This window comes from Phocoena phocoena, chromosome 13 (assembly GCF_963924675.1).
Source record: "Phocoena phocoena chromosome 13, mPhoPho1.1, whole genome shotgun sequence".
Classification (NCBI taxonomy): Eukaryota; Metazoa; Chordata; class Mammalia; order Artiodactyla; family Phocoenidae; genus Phocoena; species Phocoena phocoena.
Genome location: NC_089231.1, coordinates 50,456,110 through 50,469,638, shown reverse-complemented (window position 1 = coordinate 50,469,638; position 13,529 = coordinate 50,456,110). Strand labels below are relative to the sequence as shown.

At 44.1% G+C, this 13,529-nt stretch overlaps 1 protein-coding gene across 1 annotated transcript in view; it reads left to right on the top strand.

The window, feature by feature from the left end:
* Positions 1–275: 275 nt before the first annotated feature.
* The window catches only part of LAMA3 (laminin subunit alpha 3), a 240,568-nt gene continuing 227,314 nt past the window's right edge, over positions 276–13,529 (top strand). Inside the window, exon 1 of the mRNA XM_065889461.1 lies at positions 276–569. Within this exon, the coding sequence (XP_065745533.1) occupies positions 276–569 (294 nt within the window). The remainder of the gene's footprint in view (positions 570–13,529) is intronic.

Sequence of the window (13,529 nt, the reverse complement as noted above, 5' to 3'; positions counted from 1 at the left end):
GCGCAGCGCGCTGGCGGAGACAACGTCTGCGGGCCGAGGCCGGGCGCTGTCAGTTCCTTATCCGGCGGGTGCCAGCTGCGGCCGCAGCACGTTCCAAACCCGAGGAGCCGCCCCCTCGCCGCGGGCTCCCGGCGCGTGGGGGCGCGGGCGCGCCTCCGCCGACCCCGCCCACACTCGGGCCGCGCTCGCTGGTAGCCTGAGGATCGTCCGCCGAGAACGCGGTGTCCCTGAGCCCCTTCGCTGGCCGCCGAGGCAGGAGGACCGCGCGCGGCGAGATGGCGGCAGCCGGGCGGGCTCGGGGCTGGGCACCAATGTCAGTGCTGCCACTGCTGCCGCTGCTGCCGCTGCTGCTGCCGCCGCCCCCCGCCGAGTGCGCGACCTCTCGGGACCCCGCGGCCCCGGCGCGGCGCAGCCTGCACCCGCCCTACTTCAACCTGGCCGAGGCGGCGAGGATTTGGGCCACCGCCACCTGCGGGGAGCGGGAGCCCGGCGGCACGCGACCCCGGCCCGAGCTCTACTGCAAGTTGGTGGGGGGGCCCACCGTCCAGAGCAGCGGCCATACCATCCAGGTAAGGTCCCAGGTCCCTCCCGGGCGGGCTCCCTCCCCGCGCGGGCCAGCCACCCTGGGCGAAGGGGTCGGGCCTTTTCCCCGCACTCTCGGGACCCGAGGCGACCGGGAAGAGCTCCCCCAACCCCTGCGCGGGTCGGCGACCCCGGGAGGAGGTGGGCGCGGTGTCCCCCGGGAGTGGTACTGGGGAGCACCGCCTCCGCCGATGCGCCGCTCAGGGCCGGGATGGGTATGCTTTGCCCATCCCGAGGTGAATGCAGGCTGAGGTTAAGTTTGGGCTTGCCCAGGAGAAAGTGCGAAGCTGCGCTCTCGGGATGCATTGAACTGTGGTCCTGTCCTGCCTCCGTCACCGAGGTAGCGCCTGGCCAGGGCTTGAGCCCCCCTGGGCTTCACCGGCGCCCCTCCTTCGAGGCCCTTCATCTCCCCGACCTTATGCAGAGAAGCGGGTAGCAGTTAGATTCCGTGGTGTATTTAAAGAGAGAACTTTTAGATTGTATCAGTAGTACCACTCCCATCTCACCAGAAAAACGCACCTCACCCCACAGCCTGAAGTGCCACCATCCAGAGCCATTAGGCGCGAGTGGACAGAGACACGGTGCTCAGAGTCCATCGGACTCCTACTGCGAACACCTGTGTAAATGCTAGTGTCGCTGGTGCTTCATCAGCATCTGGAAATGTGCCAGGTCCTTACACACGAGCCTCACAACAGCGCTGGGCACTGGATCAGGTGACCAGGTTAAGAAATGTGCCTACGTCATCATGGAGGACATCTGGATTTGAACCCAGTCCTGACTCCAAATCCTCTTTACGCTAAGACGTCGTTGCCTCCCTCCCTCTCCCGGGAAGTATTGCTGAGGAAATTGTTGCCAGAAGAGGGAGTAATTTTGGAGTTTGGGCTCCCAAAGCGAAAGATTATCATTCCGAGTCTAGGTCAGTCTTTTAGAAAGTCTTTTGACTAAGCACTCCCATAAATGACAGGCTGTTGAACATGCAGTATATTCTTATGCGATAGATGCTAATTTATTTATAAATTACATGCATGTATTACTTTATTAATTTGTGTGTACTATAAAATATACAAAAATAGAAATAAAAAGAATAATGATGAAAATGCTTTTTTCTTTATTAAGAGCCCCAAATAGGGCTTCCCTGGTGGTGCAGGGAAGAATCTGCCTGCCAATGCAGGGGACATGGGCTCGAGCCCTGGTCTGGGAAGATCCCACGTGCCGCGGAGCAACTGGGCCCGTGAGCCACAATTACTGAGCCTGCGCGTCTGGAGCCTGTGCTCCACAAGAGAGGCCGCGATAGTGAGAGGCCCGCGCACCGCGATGAAGAGTGGCCCCCACTTGCCACAACTAGAGAAAGCCCTCGCACAGAAACGAAGACCCAACACAGCCATAAATAAATAAATTAAAAATTGCAACCTCCCTTAAAAAAAAAAAAGAGCCCCAAATAATTTTGCTTTCTTTAAATGTTTTGTGACTTTGTATAACCAGTTATAAACAAATATTCAAATGTTAGTCATATATATAATTATTTTTGACAAGTGTAGTTTAGCACATATGATATAGCCATTCATAGTTAGTTTTACATTAATACTGGAATTTAGTAGTTGTCATCACTGAAAAAATACCTCAAAAATATGTAAATTCAAATGAAAGAACTGCATTGACTCCTGAGTTCCAGAGCCAGCTGCATAATTTACTGTCTATTGCAAAATGAAATGGAGCTGCTTGTTCAAAAATTATGAATTTCAAGATGTGGGGATAGCAGAGCATTAAACTAAGTGAGGGGCCTTTCTAGGAGTGGGACCCTGTGAGAATTTCCTAAATTGTGGTACTCATACTTCTGCTCCATCCTCCAATTATTCTAAAAGTTTTTTTTAAGTAGAAACTTGGCCAGTATATGTTCATTTTTCAAGTGGAATTCAGTACTTCCTGATAGAAAAGTGTTGTGTTTTAATGCTATAAACAATAGATTCAAAGTTCATTCTTCATTTGGAAAAATGTTACAAAATTCTGTTTCCGTGTTTTTAAAATGTGCAAATATAAGAACTTTTAGAGTAACACAGTTCCATCTTTTCAGCAACAAAAGATGACACATTTCCAAACATCTGTTTTACGAAATGGTCTTTCCAAAGTTTGCATTTCTTTAGAACAGTATTTACTTTTTCACACTTTTTTTTTTTTTTTTTTTTTTTTGCGGTACAGGGGCCTCTCAGTGTTGTGGCCTCTCCCGTTGCGGAGCACAGGCTCTGGACGCGCAGGCTCAGCGGCCATGGCTCGTGGGCCCAGCCGCTCCGTGGCATGTGGGATCTTTCCAGACCAGGGCACGAACCCGTGTCCCCTGCATCGGCAGGCGGACTCTCAACCACTGCGCCACTAGGGAAGTCCTTTTTCACACATTTTTAAAACAACACCTTTTCTTTGATGGAACAAAGTACTTCCATTATTTTGTAAATATCTATCAGGTAGTATATTACTGGCAGTCACTTGTCATCCCAGCAAAAGTCAGCCAATTTGGAATTTTTGTGAAAAAAAAATGTATAACTCATCTTTAAATTTAAGAAGTCTTTTAAGTACTTTTCCATGAGAAAACCAGTGAGCCTGTGTAGTCAAAAGTATTTCATAATCACTCCCTATTTCAGTACAAGGTTTTAACTGTTCTGCTATTTAGGAGAATAGAATCCACATGTCCACTTTGCCAGGTGCACTTACGCTTCGTGTGTCCTGGTCAGCTGATAGCCTGGTGAAACGTCTCCTCTCCCCTTGAACAGACACTCAGGACTCTTGTGACCTCCTAACTTGTGGACTGGATGAAGGCCTTTAGGCAATCTGTATATTAAGTATTAGAAAAATTGAATTTCTTCACTTTAAGTAAAATAAACAGTTTTAATATTCCCTTCTTGCACCCCACTAGATTGCCTGGCACACCCAACTTCGGAGAAAATTGTTCTAATTGTGGGGAGAGTAAATGTAAGGAGAAGGAAGTCATCAAGGAAATTTTCAGCCGTCTCTTCTCCCCAGATTTGCCTAGAAATGGGCCAACTCTTATTCTCCTCAGCTGGAATTTTTATTAAGTGTCATAAGTTGGCACTACTGTTTTGGGAAGTCCAGAAAAGTCACGTTTCTTGTTCCAATTGAGTTTCCAGAATAGGTGCTTAAACCTGGGTCCACAGGCCTAGATAGAGTAGGAAGTGCCTTTCTGAACTCACTCAACAGACTGCATTTCTAGGCCAAGGTGTAGCCTGCAGGAAAAGGATGCTATCTGGTGTTTTGCCTTATTCTTTCTGTAAAAATTGGGGATGAACAAAAGTGCTTTCTGCGTTCACAGTTGAGGGCCTGAGCAGGTGCACTGATTGCTGATGTGAGAGGTTCTCATGTAATGAGGAGAGAAGCATGTTGGAGACAAGAAGGAGAAGGCAAATTCCAGAAGCTGGGCTGTTAGACACTTGTTCTAGCCCAGTGTTGGCAGCAGCTGGTGCAGACCTGCCTTTCAGAAAAGTGGGTGTGGTGGGAGACAGGTGGAGGAAAGGAAGAGAGCTTATGATTAACCATGTGGCTGTACCTGAGTGATGATCATTTTGAATCTGCTCATGTACAGCTCAAGATGGGGAATGGAGAAGAGTTAACAAAAAAAGTTCTACTTCTTTGAACTTTCTAAAAATAGATCTTTGGGAGCCAGCCAGAGTTTAGAATTTCAGGCCAAAAGGATGCAAGAAATGTAAAAAAATGGATAAAAGTCACATCTTAGAAAAAAACCCAGGGTTTATGGTCCTGATTCTATAATAACAATGCTGATACTTGAACGGTAGCGTGTGTCAACAGGCAGAGCATTTAAAAAGTCTGCATTTTGTTTGTTGGGTGAAAAATGTTTGCTGTGGTTTCTCTGGACTTAAGATTCATTAAATAAGATTTTATATACCTGCTACTGCTCAGACATTAAGTTTCTGGTGTTTGAGAGCTCTGTGATTCAGGGATCCTATCTGTCTGGTTCACGGCTCTCTCTCCAGTGCTGAGCACAAAAGCCTGGAACAGAATAGGTGCTTGGAAAATATTGAATGAAAGGATGGTGGAGTGAAGGTACAGTTGAAGTTAATATAAAGAGGAAACAAGAAAAGTATGCAAATTAGTTCTATCCTGATGAAAAGTAATTATAACCGAAATATGTCACAATTTGCACTTTAACTTTAAATGTTTACTTACCTATGGGGTGTAAAGACATTATTACAGTCAGCCCTCAGTATCCTTGGGTTTCGCATCCACAGATTTAACCAACTGTGGGTCAAAAATACTCGGGAGAAAAAAAATCCAGAAAGTTCCCCAAAGCAAAACTTAAATTCACCCTATACTGGCAACTATTTACATAGCATTTACATTGTATTAGGTATTATAGGTAATCTGGAGGTGGTTTAAAGTACATGGGAGAATGTATGTACGTTATATGCAAATACTATGATGCCATTTTATACAGGGGACTCGAGCATCTGCAGATTTTGGTATCTGTAGGGTTCCTGGAACCAGTCCTTCACAAATACCAAGGGAGGACTAAATTTACTGACATCTGATAGAGGTGATGATAAAATGGAAGTGGAAGGCTGTGTTGAAAAGCCTTGGGTTTGGTTTAGCTTGACATAAACACTATGCTCACAAGAAATGACCTGCACGTATTTACCAAACATATGATCTTTTTATTTTTTTTCTGGCCACGCTGTGCCGCTTGTGGGATCTTAGTTCCCTGAGCAGGGATCAAACCTGCAGCCCCTGCAGTGGAAGTGCAGAGTTACCACTGGACCGCCAGGGAAGTCCCAGCAAACATATGATCTTGATTTTGTACATCGACAGTTCAACATATTTTTTTTTTTTTTGCTCTACACGGGCCTCTGTCTATCGTGGCCTCTCCCGTTGAGGAGCACAGGCTCCGGACGCGCAGGCTCAGCGGCCATGGCTCACGGGCGCAGCCGCTCCACGGCATGTGGGATCTTCCCGGACCGGGGCACGAACCCGTGTCCCCTGCATCGGCAGGCGGACTCTCAACCACTGCGCCACCGGGGAAGCCCCTCAACATATTTTTATAAGTTCTTTCAGTGCACTTTGATCTATGCATAAGAATTTGTATTTAACCTAAATGATATTGATAGAGAAGTACACTCACCTGAGTTATGGCTAAGAGCGAGCATGCTTGCCACAAAGCAGTCCCGGTTGTGTGTTTGTGTAACTTGCACTAATAGCCATAAAGGAAACTCAACTTCACTAAGGCTCTGTTTACAGAACTATTGTGAAAGAGAGCCATTTGTTAACTTCAACAAGGGCCTTTTCCTTTGTGATACAGATGTGAAAATTTGGGGGAAATCTAAAACATTTACTGTGTCCATTGATATATTTGTAACAATTATTAATAGAGTTATTTCAAAACTTCAAATGATTACAGCCAGCAGTTGAAGGACAAATGCTTCTTTTTTTAAAATAAATTCATTTATTTATTTTTGGCTGCATTGGGTCTTCATTGCTACGCGTGGGTTTTCTCCAGTTGTGGCAAGTGGGGGCTACTCTTGGTTGTGGTGCACGGGCTTCTCATTGCGGTGGCTTCTCTTGTTGCAGAGCACGGGCTCTAGGCATGTGGGCTTCAGTTGTTTTGGCACGAGGGCTCAGTAGTTGTGGCTCGGGGGCTCTGGAGTGCAGGCTCAGTAGTTTTGGCGCACAGGCTTAGTTGCTGTGTGGCATGTGGGATCTTACCGGACCAGAGCTTGAACCCATGTCCCCTGCATTGGCAGGCAGATTCTTAACCACTGTGCCACCAGGGAAGCCCCGAGGCATAATTTAAATACCATAACATGCAACCATTTTAAGTGTGAATTCAATAATTTTTAGAAAGTTTATGGAGTTGTGCAGCTATTACTAGAGTCTAGTTTTAGAACACACACATATATATATATATGTATAAATCCATTCTGCCAGTCTCTGCTTTTAACTAAGTCTAATCCATTTACATTTAAAGTGATTATTGGTAATGAAGGACTTATTTCTGCCATTTTGCTATTTGTCTTATATGTGACAAATGTCTTATATATGTCTTATATATATATGCATTATATATTTTTTGGTTCCTCAGTTCCTCTATTACTGTTTTCTTTTGTGTTTAATTAAATTTTCTAATGTGTCATTTTGATTTCCTCCTCATTTCCTGTTCTGTTAATTTATTTTTTTTTAATTTATATTTTGGCTGTGCCATGCGGCATGCGGGATCTTGGTTCCCTGACCAGAGATTGAACCTGTGCCCCCTGCAGTGGAAGCTGGAGTCTTAACCACTGGACCGCCAGGGAAATCCCCTGTAAATTTTTTTTTTTTTTTTTTTTGTGGTACGCAGGCCTCTCACTGCTGTGGCCTCTCCTGTTGCAGAGCACAGGCTCCAGACGCGCAGGCTCAGCTGCCATGGCTCACGGACCCAGCCGCTCCGCGGCATGTGGGATCTTCCCGGACCAGGGCACGAACCTGCGTCCCCTGCATCGGCAGGCGGACTCTCAACCACTGCGCCACCAGGGAAGCCCCCCCTGTAAATTTTTAAAAGTAATTTTCTTAGTGCTTACTCTGAGGATTACAATTAACATCCTAAATTTATAACAATCCAATTTGATTTGACATCAACTAATTTCAATAGCATCTAAAACTCTTCTCCTATATAGGTCTGTCTCCCCTTTTATGATGTTATTGTCACAAATTACATCTTTACACATTGTTGCCCCTTGGGATAAAAACATAATTATTGTTTTATGCATTTGTGTTTTAAATCATATAGGAAAAAAAGTTACAAACCAAAAATACAATAATGCTGGCTTTTTAAGTTACCTCTGTAGTTATTTGTACTGGTGTTCTGTATTTCTTTGTATGGCTTTGAGTTACTGTCTAATGTCCTTTATTTCAGTTTGAAGGACTCCCTTTAACATTTCTTGTAGGGCAGGTCTACTAGCAACAAACTCCTTCAGCTTTTCTTTGGGAATGTCTTAATTTCTCCTTCATTTTTGAAGAATAACTTTACCAGGTATAGAATTCTTGACTGACAGTTTTTTTCTTTCAGCACTTTATTGTCTCACTGCCATCTGGCTTCCGTGGTTTCCAGTGAAAAATAGGTTGTTAATGTTATTGAGGATCCCTTATATGTGATAAATTGCTTCTCTCATGTTGCTTTCAAGATTTTCTCTTTGTCTTTTGACAGTTTGTTTATAATGTGTCTCAGTGTGGATCTTTCTGTAGATGACTAGCCTTTTTATGACCCAATTTTCTTAAATGACCAGGGAAACTCCTGTGAGGGAAAATACAACATCATCTCACTGTAGATATTATCAAACTACTCTCACTTAGAGATGAAGAACTCTGGCTCTACAATCATGTAGACCTGAGTTTGAATTCTAACTCTACCAGCTCTCTGACCTTGGAAAATCTCAGTTTTCTTATATAAAACAGGATTAATAAACCTGTGTATCTCACAGGTTTATTTGGAGGATAAAAGCACTTAGTATTTTTCTTGGCACATAGTTAGTGCTCAATAAATGTGTTTTTTCATGGAGAGAAAAAATTCTTTTTAAGACTTCTGAAGTGGTAAGCTACAAAAATGATTTATCACAATAGTCATTTTAAATTTTTGAGTAAAAAGTTCTTTTAATGATGACGTCTACAGTGCATTATACACGGAACACATTTGGCATGCTGAATAATCCACAGGCATAAAGACATTTATAGCTTTCTATAGAATAGCAATGTTGAATTGTTTTGGTAATGCATTAATAACTAGTTCAGATATTATTTATGTAGGGACTTCATTTATTTATGTAGTTTCTGGTAACACAAGATGTTCCAGGGTCACTTTTAATTTTCTTTGCTCCAGCGTTGGAACTAACTACTTTTCCAAAAATCTCTGTTTTTTTTTTTTTAAATTGAGTGTGGTATGTAGAAACCAAGTCTGGATATGAGGTGTGCTCATTGTTACTGGTGTGTCATTGCTTCTAGACCCTTTCAGGGGACAGAGCTAGGAGTTATATGTATATCTACTAATTCCTATATACACCCACATCATATATACACACACTTTTATCAGCTAAACTAACATTTTTGGGGAGGTATTACTTTTTTAAGGTGAATTTTGGTAGCACTAATACATTCTCCCAGATCATAAATTTATTTCCCGTTGTGATTTAGGCTTTCACGAAACCTGTGTTAACTTTTGCTCAACATTGTGGAACCATTTGCCTAGTGAGGAAAAGATTTATTAAATGGTACCTCAGTGGTCTTAGTCAATAGAACTGCCTGTGTTGTGCTGTATACATGGGCTCCTGGCCAAGGGGGCTGAAAATCCAGCTCGGGCAAGGCTGTATCTGCTCGGAGGCAGGGAGCCTTTTTCTGCTTCTCAAAAAAGAGCTGTTTGCATGAGCTAGCAGATCCTTGATTAGATCCCTCCTGCCAACAGGGTGGAACCTGCCCTAGGGAGAGCCAACTCATTGAGTCCCATGTGTCCTGCCCGTTTCTCAATATCATAAGCATATTGTATTCTCTTGGTTTTCCCATCCTAAATGTTTAGAAAATACATGTGGAAGTAATAAATGAATATTAGCTTGAGAGAAATATAGGTTTTAATTAGATTATCTATGCATATCTTAACTGTGGGGTATGATGTAATTCTCCATTACTTTCAAGTTGCGCTATATACTGTGTACAGGAGTGATACCAAATTAAGGGGGGGCGGGCAGAATGGGGAATAGGGAGAACAGCCTAGTAACCAGGAGACTTGCTCCCCTGTTGTTTTTTTCTTTTTTTGGTTCAGTAGCTCCCCTATTTAATGTGGAGTATTAATTTAACACTTAACCGGTACCTGGCACTGTTCTGAAGCCCCTTTCACAAACTTCTTCATCCTCACAACAATTTATAAAGGAGGTACTCTTAGCACACTCAATGTACAAATGAGGAAACTGAAGCACAGAGAGGTTAAGTGATTTGTTCAAGGTCACGCAGCTAGTACGTGGAAAAGCCAGGTACTCTGGCTGCAGAGTTGTGCTATGCTGTGCTATGCTGCCACTGCCGAGCCAACTCCTCTTCCCTCCGAGTTCCAGCCAAACTCTGTGCCACCTCCCTAACTCCATTCATGGCCTTGGAGCCATTGATTTTCATGTCTGTATCCTTATTAATTCATGAGCTTCCTGAGTGTGAGGCCACATTTTCCTGCTGTTTGTCTTCCCTGCGGCAGCTTATCACAGACACTTCATAGATGCTTTTTGGAGAAATGTGCAAAGGGCAACACCATCATAGAACTTTCCTACTAGAGCAACACCTTGATGGAAGTGCTGTTTGACAGAAAGAATACCTGACTTTCAACAACCTGCCTCTGGAAGACAGTTGTGGCCCTGGTGTGTTGAATTTCAAAGTAATGCCTAATGTAGTGGCAGAGACCAATGACTAGGACTGGACCACCAGAAGCTGGAAGAGGCAAGGAAGGATCCTTCCTCTACAGGTTTCAGAGGGAAAGGGGCCCTGCCAATGCCTTGATTTCAGACTTTCAGCTTCCAGAACTGTGAGACAATAACTTTCTGTTGTTCTAAGCCACCCAGTTTGTGGTACTTTGTTACGGCAGCTCAGCTTAGTCCGTTTGGGCTGCCATAACAAAAAAATAGATTGATAGCTCATAAACAACAGAAATTTATTTCTCACAGTTCTGGAGGCTGGGAAATCCAAGGTCAAGGTGTGGGCAGATTCAGTGTCTCGTGAGGACCCACTTCCTGTTCGTTGATTGCTGTTTTTTCACTGTCCTCACAAGGTGGGAAGGGTGAGGGATCTCTCCAGGGCCTCTTTTATAAGGGCACTAATTCCGTTCATGTAGGTGGAACCCTCATCCTAATACCATCATCTAGTGGGTTAGGTCTTAACATATGAATCTGGGGGAGGGACACAGATATTCAGTCCCTAGCAGTAGCTTCAGCTTTAAGCCAGGTCACCAACCTCTCGGTCAGTCAGCAGTGTTTAATGGACCAGCGTGTGAGTTATCTGTGTATGGGAGGGTGGAAGATGGGGGACTACATGAAGCTCTTGGGTGGTCCTAGGGTCTCTGCTTTTGAGACTTTGCAATCTGATATTCATAATTAGTCCCTGAACAGAATAAGGAGAGCTCTTGGTTGAACAAATATTCAGGGATCACCCATATTGAGAGTAATCCTTAAATATGAAGAATATATCAGTGGGGCATAAAATAAGGATTGCCTAATAACACGGGTGGGGTGGTGGGAGTCTGGGGGCTCTGGACACAGTGAGTTGCGCAGAGCCCAGTGGTTGGGTGATTCCTTTACTAGTGAGGGCTCTGGGGGCTGCATCAGGGGAAGGATGGGGTGGGATTGTGAAATGAAAGGCCCAGCTCCTTGTTTCCCAAGATTGGCTCTGCAGAGACTGAATATGGCTGAGGATTTGTGTGTACAAAAGACATTGGTGGCAAAGATTCTATGCAAGGTAGTTTGCCTAGTGATTTGATGAGAATACAAAAATTTTAGACTTTCAAACTTTCCTATATGTCTTTTTTTTTTTTAAAGGAACTGAAGCTTTTTTTTTAACATCTTTGTTGGGGTATAATTTCTTTACAATGGTGTGTTAGTTTCTGCTTTATAACAAAGTGAATCAGTTATACATATACATATATGTCTTATCTGTTTCTAAGTGATGTTCCTATTTCATTGTGACAGCTGATCACTTAATGTATCTTTAATGTGACATTGAATTTCGAATGTTTTTAATGTACCAGAAAAAGTAGCAGAAGTTGCTGAGAGACCTCTTCAGGAAAATCTTTTAGTAAGATTGCCACAAACTAGTTGATTTTTTTTTCCCTCTTGTTTTATTTCATTATCTTTTAGGTCAAATAGTAGACTTTTATTTAAATAAAAATATACCTTGAAGGCACTTTTTCTAATAGAATACCAGGACCTGATAAAGTTTTCATTCCCTTTCTCTGAGCACCATGCTGGTTTTGAAGTAACACTTCATACCCCTCACATACTTGGTGTTACATGCAGCCGCCTTTTTCTTTGATCCGTTGCTTGCCTTGGTTCTGGAGTGTGGTTTTTCCCTAGCTGTAATAGATAGTAACTGTCACTGGAGCTTAGGAAGACCATAGCTGAAAGAGTAAATCTGCTTGATTAACCACAAGGAAGATGAGGCCAAGGGCCTTCACAGTCATGATAGGGATGTTTGTAACCAATGGTTCTCCATCTTCACTGAAGACAAAATACAAAGGGTGGTGTAGCTTTGCAGAGCGAAGGATTGAGTTCAGCTGTGGAGAAGGACTGCCTCCAGTGCACTGCACCACTGAAAGGATTTTCAGAGAGGAGGGCGAGAAGGCTGTCTCCAGGTCAGAATCGTCTGTGTGATTTTAGGTTGCATCATAGGCAATCCAAAGGCTTTAATTGGGGCCTAGCAGGGGCCTAGCATGGGCAGCTGCCTTCCCCACACCAGTGCCTTGCAGTTTTCTGGAGGGAGCTGCAGTCAAGGAGTCAGGCCCCCGTGGACCAGCCATGCTCATATACTTATCTAAATTCTCCGCCCTGGAGCCTCTGTTCAGAGGCCTCCATTGAGACTCCTTTTTGGGGTGCTATCAGGGTGCTATGGGTGAGGCCCTTTCCCCCACTTGGACTTGGTACTGTTCTACTCCTCTCTGCATCCCCCTCCCAACTCCCTGGGTGCATAAGAAGGCAGGAGCCTTTTGTTTGGGGTTCCTGGGCAGTGTGCTCATTCCCCTGTCATCTGACCCTTGCCTGGTGCCCTTCCATGGGGGAAATGGAACCCTGGGGAGTTGGCACCTTTCTCCTTTGCCTTTTGCCTGCACAGTCAGGCACAGGAAGTGAATGGTCTTGATTGCTGCTTTCAAATTAGCCCCTTGTCCTCTTTGACCACCTAACACCTGGCAGCTCACCCAGATCTGTCTTTTGTGGACGATCCCTATTGTAGCTTTTTTATCACCTAGGGAAGGAACTGCCACCTGGAAGCATGCCTGTACACATACTTGTGTGCAATATTCATCCACTACTATATTTAACAAATATTTATTGACATCTCTGTGCCAGGCACAGAGGACAGGGATATGATGGGCTGGGAGTACAATTCCTAACAAGGCAGAAAAAAGGTCCCTGCTTATAAGCAGCTAACCTTCTATGGGGAGACTGTAACCAGTGAGCAAACTAATATGATAATTATAGATTGTTATTGTGTCTTGGAGAGAATAAATGGGATTTTGCGATTGAGATTAAAGAGGGAAGCTTCTATAGGTCAAGTAGATGGAGAAGCTTTTCTAAGGAGTGTTATTGGTACGGAAAGCTGAGGGTTGAGAGGAATCTAGCCCCAAGGAAAGGCTGGGAAAATGTGTTCCCAGCAGAGGACCAGCAGGTGCAAGGGCCCTGAGGTGGGAACATGTTTGGTGTTTCTAGGAACTCAGAAAGCCACGCTGCCCTAGTTTTTATATGGTTTGAATGTTATCTCTGAGTGAGGCCACTTTCCAGAATTTATAAATACTTCGTTTTATTTTTGTATGTATGTATTCCCTTTCTGGCTCTCAAAAGAATTTAGGTGACTGATAAAATTTTAAAAGGATGAATGAAAGAGTTGAGGGCATTAGGACAATGAGAAAATAAAGTGGTAAAGAGTGTAGTAGGGCTTCCCTGGTGGCGCAGTGGTTGGGAGTCCGCCTGCCGATGCAGGTAGTTATTTCATAAGGAGATTAATAACTGAAATGGAATTGAGAGGGAAATATTTGGTTTGAGGAATGCCTCAGGTCAAGGTCAGACTCTCTCCTGAGGACAGTATCTGGCCCTTAGCAGGTCAATAGTTGACGGTTGGATGAATAAACTGTCAAGGCAGAGCTGCTTTTGTAAATCTAGGCTTTGGGATGAAGCTCTAAAGCCACCAGGGAAGCCCGAGACTAAATAATTTGACTAACATTT